Source organism: Miscanthus floridulus, chromosome 18, assembly GCF_019320115.1.
Source record: "Miscanthus floridulus cultivar M001 chromosome 18, ASM1932011v1, whole genome shotgun sequence".
NCBI lineage: Eukaryota > Viridiplantae > Streptophyta > Magnoliopsida > Poales > Poaceae > Miscanthus > Miscanthus floridulus.
In genome coordinates, this window is record NC_089597.1 from 73,933,249 (window position 1) to 73,945,910 (window position 12,662).

At 45.7% G+C, this 12,662-nt stretch overlaps 1 protein-coding gene across 1 annotated transcript; it reads left to right on the plus strand.

The window, feature by feature from the left end:
- Nucleotides 1-1,845: 1,845 nt before the first annotated feature.
- Nucleotides 1,846-2,411, plus strand: LOC136524022 (B3 domain-containing protein Os03g0212300-like). The gene is made up of 2 exons (XM_066517511.1): nucleotides 1,846-2,013; nucleotides 2,100-2,411. Exons 1-2 carry the CDS (start codon nucleotides 1,846-1,848, stop codon nucleotides 2,409-2,411), a joined length of 480 nt encoding a protein of 159 aa, XP_066373608.1.
- The last annotated feature ends 10,251 nt before the right edge of the window (nucleotides 2,412-12,662 follow it).

Sequence of the window (12,662 nt, forward strand, 5' to 3'; positions counted from 1 at the left end):
ACACCTATTGAGATAGTAGGCAAATTCCAAATACTAGTTAAATTAAATAGCATGAACACAAATACTAGTGTGAGCATTGCTCACATACTCTGGTTAAATGAAGATAAACAACATGAAGAGCAGTGATGATCCACCTCCAAAGGGGGAACTGACAGGTTAGAGAGTAGGCCAATGAGAGATCCATCTGTCAGTGGAGGATTGCCGGTGTTGAAGACCTCTGAGGACTCCACATTGATAGACGACCTCATCTGCTCCGCCATGGTCCTGGCTAGGAGGCATCAGTGGCACAGTCAGGTGGAACGCAAAAGCTTTGGGATGGAATCAGGAGCTCTAGAGAGAGAAGGCAGTAGGTATAACCTCCCCTCTCGCCCCTTATTCCTGCTATTATAGTTTGGGGGCCATCGACCACCCCATGAACGAGACATTTGCGTGGGTGGGCGATGGGGCTTCACCCCATCAATGCGACGGGCCAGGAGGCGACGTCCCCTGCTGCAACAAGCTGTTGATGCCACCCATGCGCATGTGCCTATAGGGGAATACAGGAGCTTGTCATCTAGGGTAGTCAAGATTTCAGACAGATGAACCTTGTGTGATCCTGTAAAGTATAAAATTTTGGAATAAAAATAATCCTTGATGCATGGTTCTTGCAAGTTCAACAAATCTTATCAAATACACTGAAAATAAGATGAGTTGCATTCAACATAGATCAAAGCCATTCATGACTACTACTACTACTGATACAATGTTGTGACTGAGTGCACTCCGTAGGCAATAGTTATACTCACAGCTCTGTATTGTATAGTTTTCGACAAGGTCAAATGTGTCGTATGTTGGACTGTCTTGCGAGCACAGTAAAATATGAGAGTGAAGCGAATACGTTAGGAAAGCTAGACACAAGAAGTGATTCCAAAAAACACACTTTGGACACGCTTGAGGCTTGAATGCCTAGTATGGTTGTGATAGGTCTTTTCTATTCTTATTTGATTCCAATCCAAGCAGTCACAACAATTGAGGGGCAGACTGAAGGCGTGTCCGCCTTGGTCAGATTTACAATGCCCGGACCATCATAGAGACTCTAGGGCAAGGCAAGCTAAAGATTTTTTTCCAGCCAGTGTGCTTTGCCTTGGGTACCAACGTGCTCTGTGGGGAATCGCAACCTATCATACCATAGAAGGCTGTGTTCCACCGGAGATGCAGGAGCATTGATGTTTCCAACCATACACTGATCAAAATAGAGCATGTCTCCACCATTTACTGCTGATGAGATGGCATCAGTCTCGACACTAGTTTTTACTACATGTTAGCTCCTCCACTGATGCCCCAACAGTGTGTGCACTCCTTGCGTTTGTGACAACACCAGAAACACAGAAAAAGAAAGCCCTCCCCATGAGAGGAGGACAAGAACTAGAGACATACCAGCTAAGGATTCCTCAAGGCTATCAAGTTCCCTAGTTGGCACGCCTAGGCTACAAGAAGACATGGCATGACAGAGCTAGAGTGACCTAGGAGTGCATGAAGATCCTTCTTCCTGGATTTTATGCAGAAACATTGGTAAGTGCCTATTTTTTGTGTGTTGAATCTGATCTACTAGGTTTGCCTTTGGGAATAAACTTGTCCCTCTATCTGGCTATGTTGATCATTGTGCATGCAGATACTACCGGCTACAATGGCTCGGGCCATCGAAGATTGTCGAAAACTCAAGCTTTGTCTAGATGACTGACCAGAGCCTGGCCTGGTGGAAGGTGGAGGTGTTCCCCGATGGCGGTCACTTGTACCTCTGTAGGGGATGGAAGCACTTCGCCCATGCCCATGACCTCCAAGACGGGTTCTCTCTTGTATTGCGGTATGACAGGCTGGTCACAGATTAACACCAAGGTCTTTGACCTTATGACCTACCGCAAGCAGTACCCACACGACTTTGAGGCCATCGGTAGTCAGCTCTCCCTGCCCATCGTGGAGCCGAGGAGTTTTGTAGTGATCCTAAAAAAGTACCACCTCAAAGCAAAGTATGTGGTGAGCACTCGTGTGAGATGTAGAATGTACCGATGATGTTGCAAGTTACCATTATCCTTTGTGCCATCAATCTTTTATTATGCAAGGCGAAGAACGTCCTAGTGGACTTTGAGGGAGCGCACGACTACAAGCAGTGGTGCATGGTTGAGCTACACATGGCTGGGCAGTCCTGGCTCGTGGGCTTGGAGAGGACCTTCATGAACAAAGTCTTTCGAGTGTCATTCAAGTACGGGTACGCCTTCTGCACTGACAACAACCTCAACATCAGCGACACCTGCTTTTTCAGTGTGATTCATGAGGCCACCTACAGTAATGACGATGATGAGGAACAGGAGGAGGAGCTAGAGGACGATGAAGCTAAGCTCAAGCTAGAGGTGTGCAAGACAAACAGCAGATGAAGGTGGTGAACTCAATGCAAGAGTTGACGCAATCTGTATTTTGTTGTTTCATCAAAACTATTATCTGGCCTATCAAGATTTCTAAGTATTAGACTATCTTAGGCCCTATTTGGATGAACTATGACTGGTTAACCATGGCTAAAAATTAGCCAATTAGTTATTTTATTAGTCCATACCTGGTTGTATCATGAACTAATTGTTGGGTTCTATGGACGAGTTGGATGGCCCCTGATAGTTGCCATCACTGTATTTCGTTGTTCATCGACTCGCAGTGATTTGGATCATCTATATTTCCTAGGGTCAGACTGTCTTAGGCTCCAGATAATTTCAACATCTATATGTCCATGTCCTTTGATAAGAAAGGACGAACACCATTAGTATACTATAGATCAAAAAGAGAACCAGAAAGATAACTGCAGCCAAAAGCAACCAACAGGGGCCAAACAAAGTTTAACCCAGCTAATACAAAGTTCAATCAAAGCTAACAATGATTGTGTGGGTTGAACTCTATTGAGCGTGGTGTAGATTAGGTGCTTTGGTCATTTGGTAACCATTTTCTAGCCCCTATTGGTTGGTTTTGCCTGCTGGTTTCTTTCTGATCTATAGTATGGTAAACATGCATAACGGAATTCATCCAATCAAGTCTTCCGCCGATCTAATGGCTAATGGAGGAGCCACATAGCTATTCGAAGTTTACTTCTCACATAAGAAAGTCCGAGCATTGTAAATCTGACTGGGCCAGATACATCTCATGTTATATAGGGAAACCTATTTTGTACTAGTACTTTCATTGAATCCCTAAGGCCTTATTTGGATATGCATGTATTCATCTCAATCCACATGTGTTGTAGTGGATTTGAGTGGAATTAGACTAAGTTCCACTCCATTCCACTACAACACATGTGGATTGAAGTGGATAAACATGCATCCAAACAAGGCCTAAAGGAAATAAATAAAATTGAAACAAAACAACAGAAAAACAAAAGCAACAGAAAATCAAAAGTTGCAGAATATACTATATTTGAGGACAAATTTCAAATGCCAGAATACACTACATTTGAAAAGAGTGAATTACTAGTTTCTTATTCTAATTTTCCATTTAAAAAATGGATTTCTTGGCAAAGCCTATAGTCCTCGCTGCAATACAGAGCCCTTCTTTCCCATCCGTATGGATAGCCGCAGATGCCGCCTACGCTCAGAAGATTACCACGCTCGTATGCTGGCGGCGACAGCGACAACTTGCCCCATGTTGTTCAGAGGACCACCTCAGTGGCCGGGAGGTGGCACAACACCCCCCATGTTGCTTAGCCACCTACTCGTTGGTCTACCACTGCCGCTCGCCACCACCACCCACAATACTTCCTCACCCTTAACTTGTCTTATGTACCGCCTCATAGTATCATCATCACCTGACATCGCCATTGTGCCTATAGAGCAATAGGGCAACCAGATAGGCCGCCAGATTGTGCCCACCATCAGCGGCATGAGCGAGATCATCGAGGCATGGCCGGGGGCTATGCTTTTTCATGAATACAGCTTTGTATCCTAGTGAGGAAGCAAGCCACTAGGTTTCCTAATTAAGTCAGGCTAGCAAGGAGGGCTTTGTAGTCAATGGGGTCATCCCACATCCTCCCGTGTCTAAACCTAATCTAGTGCCAGACCCCAACTGACGGTGGGGTCACCATAGATGCGGTGCATGGACGAGCAGGTTGCCCATAGGCTATGGAGGCTATCCATGGGCCGCTCTCAGGTCATAGCGAGGTGGCTGTTGATCATAATTTGCACCTCGGTACAGAGCGTCGTCAGCGACATGAATGCCGGCGTGGATCGAGCTATGGCATGTGGACGGCAATGAGCTAGAGGGCTAGAGAGGTGGAGTGGCATGACATAGGTTGATTGGGGAGGAGATGGGGGAGGCCGCCAAGTAGGGGCTACTGTAGGAGTTCTTGAAATACCCTCTACGAACTGGCCTGGGAACTCGCAATGACTTTTGCATAATGCAAGGGGGAGTCAAACAATGGGGGTGAGGCTAGGCTTTGTACACATAGGGATGCTAGGGCTGGAACAGGCTTTTGAGTAGTGAATATTTTAGATGGGTCAGACCTTCTATCATTCAGTGAAGTATGCAGTGGCATAGTGTAGTCCAATCCAAGTAGTGTAGGCTCACGGTAGCCGAGGGGCAGCAACTAGCTAGAGATGGGTACATGGTTTCATAGGTTTTGATTGTTTGCACTCCCTTGGCTATGTTTGATCATCTACACTCCTAGAGGAGGAGGGGGATGCTCCTTTTGTATAGACCTTGCATGACTGATGAGAGTGAAGCAAATGTGGTAGGAAAGCTGGACACAAGAAGTGAATCATGAAAAAGAGCTTTTGACCACAATGACACGCTTAACACTTGAATGCCTAGTGCAGTTGTGATAGGTCTTTTCTATATACTTATTTCACTCCAATCCTACGATATCAAATACACAATGAGTGGACTTTCTTGTGTTCATAGTAAAAGTCAATAGCTATGGACTCATCTGTTCTGCCTTAGATCAAGGCGAGACTTGTTCAGATGAACTCCTCACCCCATGGTTCTTTCAAGTTCAACAAATCTATAGGCAAAAGCAAACAACAGGGACTAGAAATCAGTTACCAAATGTCCAAAGGACCTAAGCTACACCACGCTCAATAGAGTTTAACCGAGCTAATACAAAGTTCAACATAAGTTAACATAGACATGCATGCAAATAATTAAGACTCCACATACGGTCATCCCACAGACCAAACCTAGTCATGACTTGTACTACCAATACGTCTGTCGGGGGTATGACCCTGGATACCAACGATAGACTACATGGGCTGCGCTGCTAGGGGCAGTCCAGCCCACAACACAAAGACCTACGGTGCATGACACTACTCAACGTGTACCATAAGGCATTAAGGGTGATATTCTAAAGATGCTATGAGATTTGTTAGGATACATTCGATCCCATGATTCCTATAATCTGTTATCACTTTTCGATTATCTCTTAGATCTAACCGACTTGTAACCCTACCCCCAAACTATATAAGGCGGGCAGGGACCCCCTCAAAACACACGCAATATCATACGACAGCCAATAAAAACCAATAGACCATAGGAGTAGGGTATTACATCATGCTGACAGCCCCAACCTATCTAACTCTTGTGTCTCTGTTGCCTTCTTGTTCTTGATTACACGCACCTCTGCCGATCAATCTACCTTCGTGGGATACCCCTCAAAGGACTGCCGAACATCTTTTGTTGATAGTTGGCATGCCATGTAGGGGTGTGCATGATGTTTCCAAGATGAACAAGATGGTATGTTTTGTAGGCTCTTCGTCCTCCCCAAAGCTCGACCAGATCTTCACAGTTGAATCGATCTCCTGGGTCATCAATGCTAACGGAGATGGAGAGATCATCGAGCCGGTCTAGATTGTTTCTGCACTGACCACACCAACACCTACAATAGCAGATCTGATCTCAGAACCACCTCCAAGGTTGTCTTCACCAACAACTCATAGCCTACTCCCCCACTACCTGAGGAAGCAGATCGACAATGATGGTCTGATCACATCCATCGATCAGGTTGGCCAGAAGCTCATAGACTGCCTCTCCATCATGGAATTGGCTCTGACCACTTTGATTCAGCACTGACCACCCTCTGATTCCAATCTATCAGAGGCTGATTGGGAAACTCTAGGGGTTACGACTACATTCATCAGGATGCCCTAAGGGGCAAATTCACCAACCAGGCAGGAGACATCTATCCTCTTGCCGACTATGAATAGCTTGCAAATCGGCTGACGTCCCGAAGCATCTCTCCACACCATCCTGGAGGAAAATCTAGACTTTGAGTCCTAGGGCTCTATGGAGACTATCCTTTCCCACCCTTCTATGGAGGTGGGATTTTTAAAGTCAGCGTCGATAGCCCTCCACAGGATAGAGAAACCGATGAGAACCGCGCAGCTCGCGTCAACATAAATGCCAACCATGCGCAGCGCCGAGCAAATGAGGTCGCCATTGTGTTAGCTGAGGCTGCTCATAACGGAGAATATCTCAACTTGCAAGGGAGGCCATGCCCACTCCGCCGCAATCTTGATGATGAATTTATCTGTGTCGACGGCCATGATGTCTACAAGGCCCCAAGCGTCAACTTGGTTGTGGCCACTAATGAGCTCACTCGACTCGAGCAAATGCTAGAAGTCGCCAAGGTCGCCGCAATGCTCAAAGCTGCACACTGCCAGGTCAATGAGATCTGTCGCAGCAAGACTAGGGACCTTCCTACTCAACAAGCTCAAATCACTGATCCATCGTGCCAAGATCCAATCGCCGCCCCTGGCAGAAGCCGTTTCATCGACCTAGCATTGTGATGGTGGACAACCCCTCTAAGGGGGAGCTAGGGGGAACCGTATCGACTACCCTCGCCAACATGACCAAGAAGTCAACCAAGATGTCTGAACGCACATCAACAATCTTCGGGATGCACGGCATCATATTAACAGTCAATTTATCCTAGTTTGGGCCCTCGATCTTTGATCGAGTAATAGCCCTACGTCGAGTCGGCGTTAGCCTTTGCGTTGGATTGATTGTAAAGTGTTGTGTTGTACAATTGTTCTCTGAACTCCCAATCCAAGGAGCCCTGCCCTCCTTTATATAGTCAGGAGGCCTAGAGTCCTAGTCAGGTTTACAGTGAGAGTTCCAAGTAGGATTATAGAATAATACTGCTACTAAGAGTACAAGGGGAAGAATCCTAATTAGACTAGGTCTTCTCCCTTCCTTACGGGGTATCCCATGGGCCCCGTACCGACAGGGACTAAGTGGGCACACTTCACCTTGCGATGAGTGTGTTTTCTTTAATCTGGAAGACTACATGCCTCCCGAAGTTGAAGAAGATTATCCCCCTTTCTCATGGTCGAACTCTAAGTGGGCACACTTGGTTCCCAACAAAAATTTGAACTTGAGCTCCATACATCCTTCTGGCAAGCCTTACTTGGGATACTTTGCTCGATGATAGTCCACAACTGCTTGGCGACTCATTAGAGTGGTCGGACTATGAGTCTGACTTCTCGGCTTTGTTTACACCTGCTTGGACAAGCTCAAGACGACATTGCACAGTGGATACAAGGCACTCGAGGACTAACTATGGGGCGTATGACCCCAGATACCCATAGTAGACTACATGCGCTGTGCTGCCAGGGGCGGTCCAGCCCACAAGATGAAGACCTACGGTGCATGACACTACTTGGCATGTACCGCAAGACATCAAGGGCAATATCTTGAAGATGCTACAAGATCTATTAGATACGTTCGATCCCATGATTCCTATAATCTATTTTTACTTTCCAGTTATCTCTTAGATCTAACCAACTTGTAACCCTACCCCCAGGCTATATAAGGTGGGCAGGGACCCCCCTAAAAACACATGCAATATCATACGACAGCCAATACAAGCCAATAGACCACAGGAGTAGGGTATTACGTCGTGTTGATGGCCCAAACCTATCTAACTCTTGTGTCTCTGTTGCCTTCTTGTTCTTGATTACGCACACCTATGCCGATCAATCTACCTTCGTGCACGGCCTTTAGCTCATCATGTAGCTTGTCGGCATCCTGACTAGCCCCTCAGTACAATTCTATGGCCTTATTGTAAGCCTCCTTTAACATAAAGTATTCTTCATCATCTAACGATTCAGCACTAGAAGACTATCGGAGGTCAGATGGGATCGGCGATAGCATGCAGCGACGGGATGTCTCTCTACACAATGCAAGCCAAGTTCAAGCCAATAGGATAATAGGGAGAGCGATCTAATTGAGAAGGCAAATGACTCACGGGACTATCCGGTTCAGTAGGGGACTGGAATCATTGCTGGCGGTTACCCCCACCGGGGGATGGTTCATGGGTTGCTTTCCAAGCTTGACTGTGGACCAAGAACCTAGCTCTAGGGCCAACGATCCTTAGGAGGCCGTCACGTCCACATCCATCTATTGAGAGAGTAGGCAATTTCCAAATACTCATTAAATTATGCAGCATGAACATAAATATTAGCGTGAGCATTGCTTGTATACTCTAGCTAATTTAATAAAGAGAAACAACATGAACAGCGATACACAAAAAAATCACCTCATCAGTAGGAACTGAGAGCAGGTGTGGGACCATGCCGATGAGAGGTCTGTCTATCGGTGGAGGATGGTCGACGCTGATCGCCTCTGGGGACTCCCCCTGCCAAGATCTAGCGTGTACTCTCCCATAACCTTCATCACCCAATGGTCTATGTCATCCTCGCGGATGGTGACCCTTGACTCGATTATAGGGTCCATCGAGCCTCGAAACTCCCACTAGGGGTGGTGCCTCATCTTCAAGGGGAGGACCCGACTGGCCGATGAAGGTACAGGATCACCCTCATCCCCATCAAGCCCCTGGCCCTTCAGGTCCATGATCGCATCCAACAAGTAGGGCATATCCTACGTGTCCTCCTAGGGCGGTAGTTCCTCCCATGACTTTGGGAGGTCACCACGTAGACTGGACGATAGTGGTAGGGTCTCATTAGGGACATAGAGCCACCACTTTTGCCACCACAAATCCATGGAAGGGTAGCGGTCAAGGCTTAGGTACCTATCCTCTATTCTAGGACTGAAGTTGGATCAAGGCATCCCCTATCCGAGGAAGATGGACCCCTAGGCACTGAGCGAACCACCCAGAATAAAGACCACCATAGCTCATAGTGGGCAGGGACTCCTAGGAAGCCCTCACACAGCATGATGAAGATGGAGTGGTGGAGGATCCAATGTGGGGTCAAGTCATGGAGGTGGAGCCCAGTAGTAGTACAACAACCACTAGAGAAAGGGGTGTGCCAGCACCCCAAACCTAAAAGAGTGGAAATGGGCGAAAGCAATGACCTCATTCTCCTTTGACCTTGGCTCTACTTTCGGTTCTCGGCGGGACTCTCCACATGATCCCATCAGTGGCTATCGGGATCACCGCCTTCAGTCATAGCTTGTCAAACACCTTGTGGTCGATGGACGACTTCATCCACTGCATGGTCATGGTCCTTGTAGGAGGCATCTGGCGGCACAAAGGGCACAGTAGGGTGGAGGGAAAAAGCATTGGAATGGAAGGAGGAGATCTAGGGACGGAAGGTAGATGATCGTAGAAGGCAGCAGATAACCTTCCCTCTCATGCCCTTGTGTCTTCTATAGCTTGGGGGCCATGGAACCACCCCACACCCACAACCACTAACACGTTTGCGTGGGCGAGTGGTTCGGCTTCGCCCCATCACATCAAGGCGATGGGCCACGAGGCAACATCCCTGCTAGAACTGCTTGCTGACATCACCCACAGCGCACACCTACGCAGGAATCTAGGAGCCTATAAGACAAAAACAGGACAGCCGCACGTCGTTCATCAATACTATCTGGTAGTCATGATTTAACACCGCTAGACCTTCTGTGATAAACCTTATCGTTCCACTGGTCTCCGGCTAGTGAAAATTTTAAAGGATCGTTCTGTTTATAGGGTGCAGAAACATTTCAATAGCTAGTACATTCGTCCTTTGACGGTTGCGATCAGCCCAAATCTGAATTCAACTACTCCCTCCATCCCAAATTGATGAGTCAGATTGTCAAATTTGACAAAATAAAAAAAAATCAATGTAATAAGAATCAACCGAAGTATATGAAGTATGAAAGAAATAAAGGAAGATAAATATAGTTGGACCATCATAAATACTTCATTGCATTATATACAAAAGTACATTATGTAGTTTTTCTCTAATCTCTAATGTCTAAAATAATTCATCTTACCAAGGGGACTCATGACAGACGGTTGACAAATTTCATTTAGTCGATCAACATGAATGAAGATGACAGAGTCTCCTCCCACAAACACAGTAACACTACCAAATCTTCTCATTTGCTCAAAATTCCTAACACAGACAAAAATCTCGCCACTATCATAGTCTTTGACAACTGTAATAAAGCAATCTTTACCAAGCATATAACGAACTTGCAGCTTCAACAATGATCCATCGGGGCTGTTGATGAACATGATGTTCCCAAGCAACAAGCATCCCTTGTATGATACCTGACGACACTTCCGAGCTACCAAAGCGCAAGCTTGCTGATGGAGTAAACATGGGTGTTGTGGTACGACGACATCTCTTTGTATACATATAGAACAAAAAAACACAAGGAAAAAATCATTAGAAAAAACCACATAAGAAACACTACACCTTGAACAAGCAAGAACTAGCACAAAGCAATAGAATATTGCCTAGGCCATATCTTAGCCTCGATTGAGATCCTGACTAGAATAAAATGATAAAGAAACTGAAACTCACCTCAACAAGGATGATCACTATTGTTCTATGGGCAACAACTACTAACAAAGTTGTAACACTGCCTCCTTTCCTTGGCTAGCAACTTGCAAGTGAAAAGTAAAAGAGACCAACAAGGATATTTATACTCGATCAGACACTAACAAACGTTAGAAGACGTGAGTCCCCGTAGCATTACTATTTACTAATAAAATAGATTCAGAATACGAGCAGTCAGAGTAGTAGTCGAGGGGTTGGTGCATTTTTCTACTTTGATTATGAGAAAGTCCGATGTGTTAATACACAGAGCTGCAAACTTTCTCGTTATCAGAGCAGGAAATGCGTCAACCCCTCGACTACTACACTGGCAATACGAGTAGTAACGGCGATGACCAATGGCAACGTACTCGAGTGATGGCATGTACAGCACTGACTATCACTCCAGCAAGGAGGAGGACGATCTGGAGTACTACGACTCGTCCAACGATGAGTCTGGTGAGTCGACGAATCGCTAGAGCACTAGAGAGCAGGAGGATGCTTTTTTCTCTTTCTCTAGAAACTCAAATCCCCTTAGAATCCATGATGTTTTCTAGGTTGGGAAATCCATGGGGATATCAATAACCCATTTAGTTTTTTATGGAGGGTTTTCCATCCCTGGGTCTGCCTTCTCCTTGCTTCCAAATTATAGGCCTTAGTTCAAATAGTCACAGATGCAGTCACACACATAAAAAAATAATCGGCAGATGCAGCGCAACAAGCTACAACGAGTTGGTTTATTTTTTCTTTTTTTGGGTAATTTTTAGGTGTCAAATTCATGCATCTTTTAATTATTTATTTATTATCACCCATCTTTTAGTTTTATGTTTATTTATATTATTATGAAAAAACCAAAAAGGCAACATCTAACTCATCGGATATATAAACAGGTGCATAGGAGAAAAAAATGAAAAGACAAATATTAGGTAAGTAACATTTTGTCGTAATCATTTCCTATTAAAACATGGAATAAATTCCAGTCTCTGCTGAGCACCGCGCCCGTGCGCCGAAGCAGTCCCGCCAACACACCCCGAAAATTTGATTTCGTACCACGCGCGAGTAGTCCCACCAACACGCACCAAAAATTAGATGTCTCTCTTTTGCCCTCCTGTGTGGAAAATAGGTTTACCACGCCATCGATTTCAGATAATGACATTTGTGGTAATGTGATGGCCACATAAAAGCACAAAGAGTCATTGTCTCTGCCTCCATCTCCATTCTCTAGCTGCATCGTCTCTCCTCTAGCTCAAAATCCTAGTCCCATGGCCTCCCTCTCCACTCTCTAGCCACCCCCTTTGCCACCCCGCTCTAGACCCTAGGCGCCATCGGCACAGCAGCTCGACTCCCTCTCCACTCACCAGCCATACCCTCTCTCATACATTTCTGAACCCTAGCCTCAACGATGGTACAAGCCAGATCTAGATCCCCTACCTCGGCACCTGCCATGACCGACTAGATCTAAACCCTAGCCAGAGCCAGATCTGTTACCCCTTCGTCAATGACGGCCACACCAGCTCCGTGACCATGATGACAAGATAGGATCTATACACAGACACGAAGGAAAAGGTACCCAAATTCCTTTTATGATGTGTGCTCTCCTATAGAGGTTGAACCAAGGATATGTAGATAGCAGCGGGGTTACATATTTCCTATAGTTGAGTATAGCGGACATGTGCTTTATTGGATTAATGACTTCCGTATAAGCTATAGTTACTAGTTAGGCGCTTATTTGCATACTCTTGGTCTATTGTGTTGACATTCCGTAGAAGCTTTAGTTAATAAATGCCTTTGTAATCTAGAAAGATGGAAGAACTTGGAATACGTGTGGGCCCAAAACCTATTTCTCCAAAGGCAAAAAAAGTCAAGCACAAAGGGTAGACACGGTGAAGATTT

Excerpts from the sequence above, each read along its gene's own strand:
- LOC136524022 (XM_066517511.1), top strand. The coding sequence starts at position 1,846 with ATGACAGGCTGGTCACAGATTAACACCAAGGTCTTTGACCTTATGACC. Across the intron at positions 2,014-2,099 it reads ACCTCAAAGCAAAGTATGTG|GCGAAGAACGTCCTAGTGGA; the intron begins GTGAGCACTCGT and ends TTATTATGCAAG.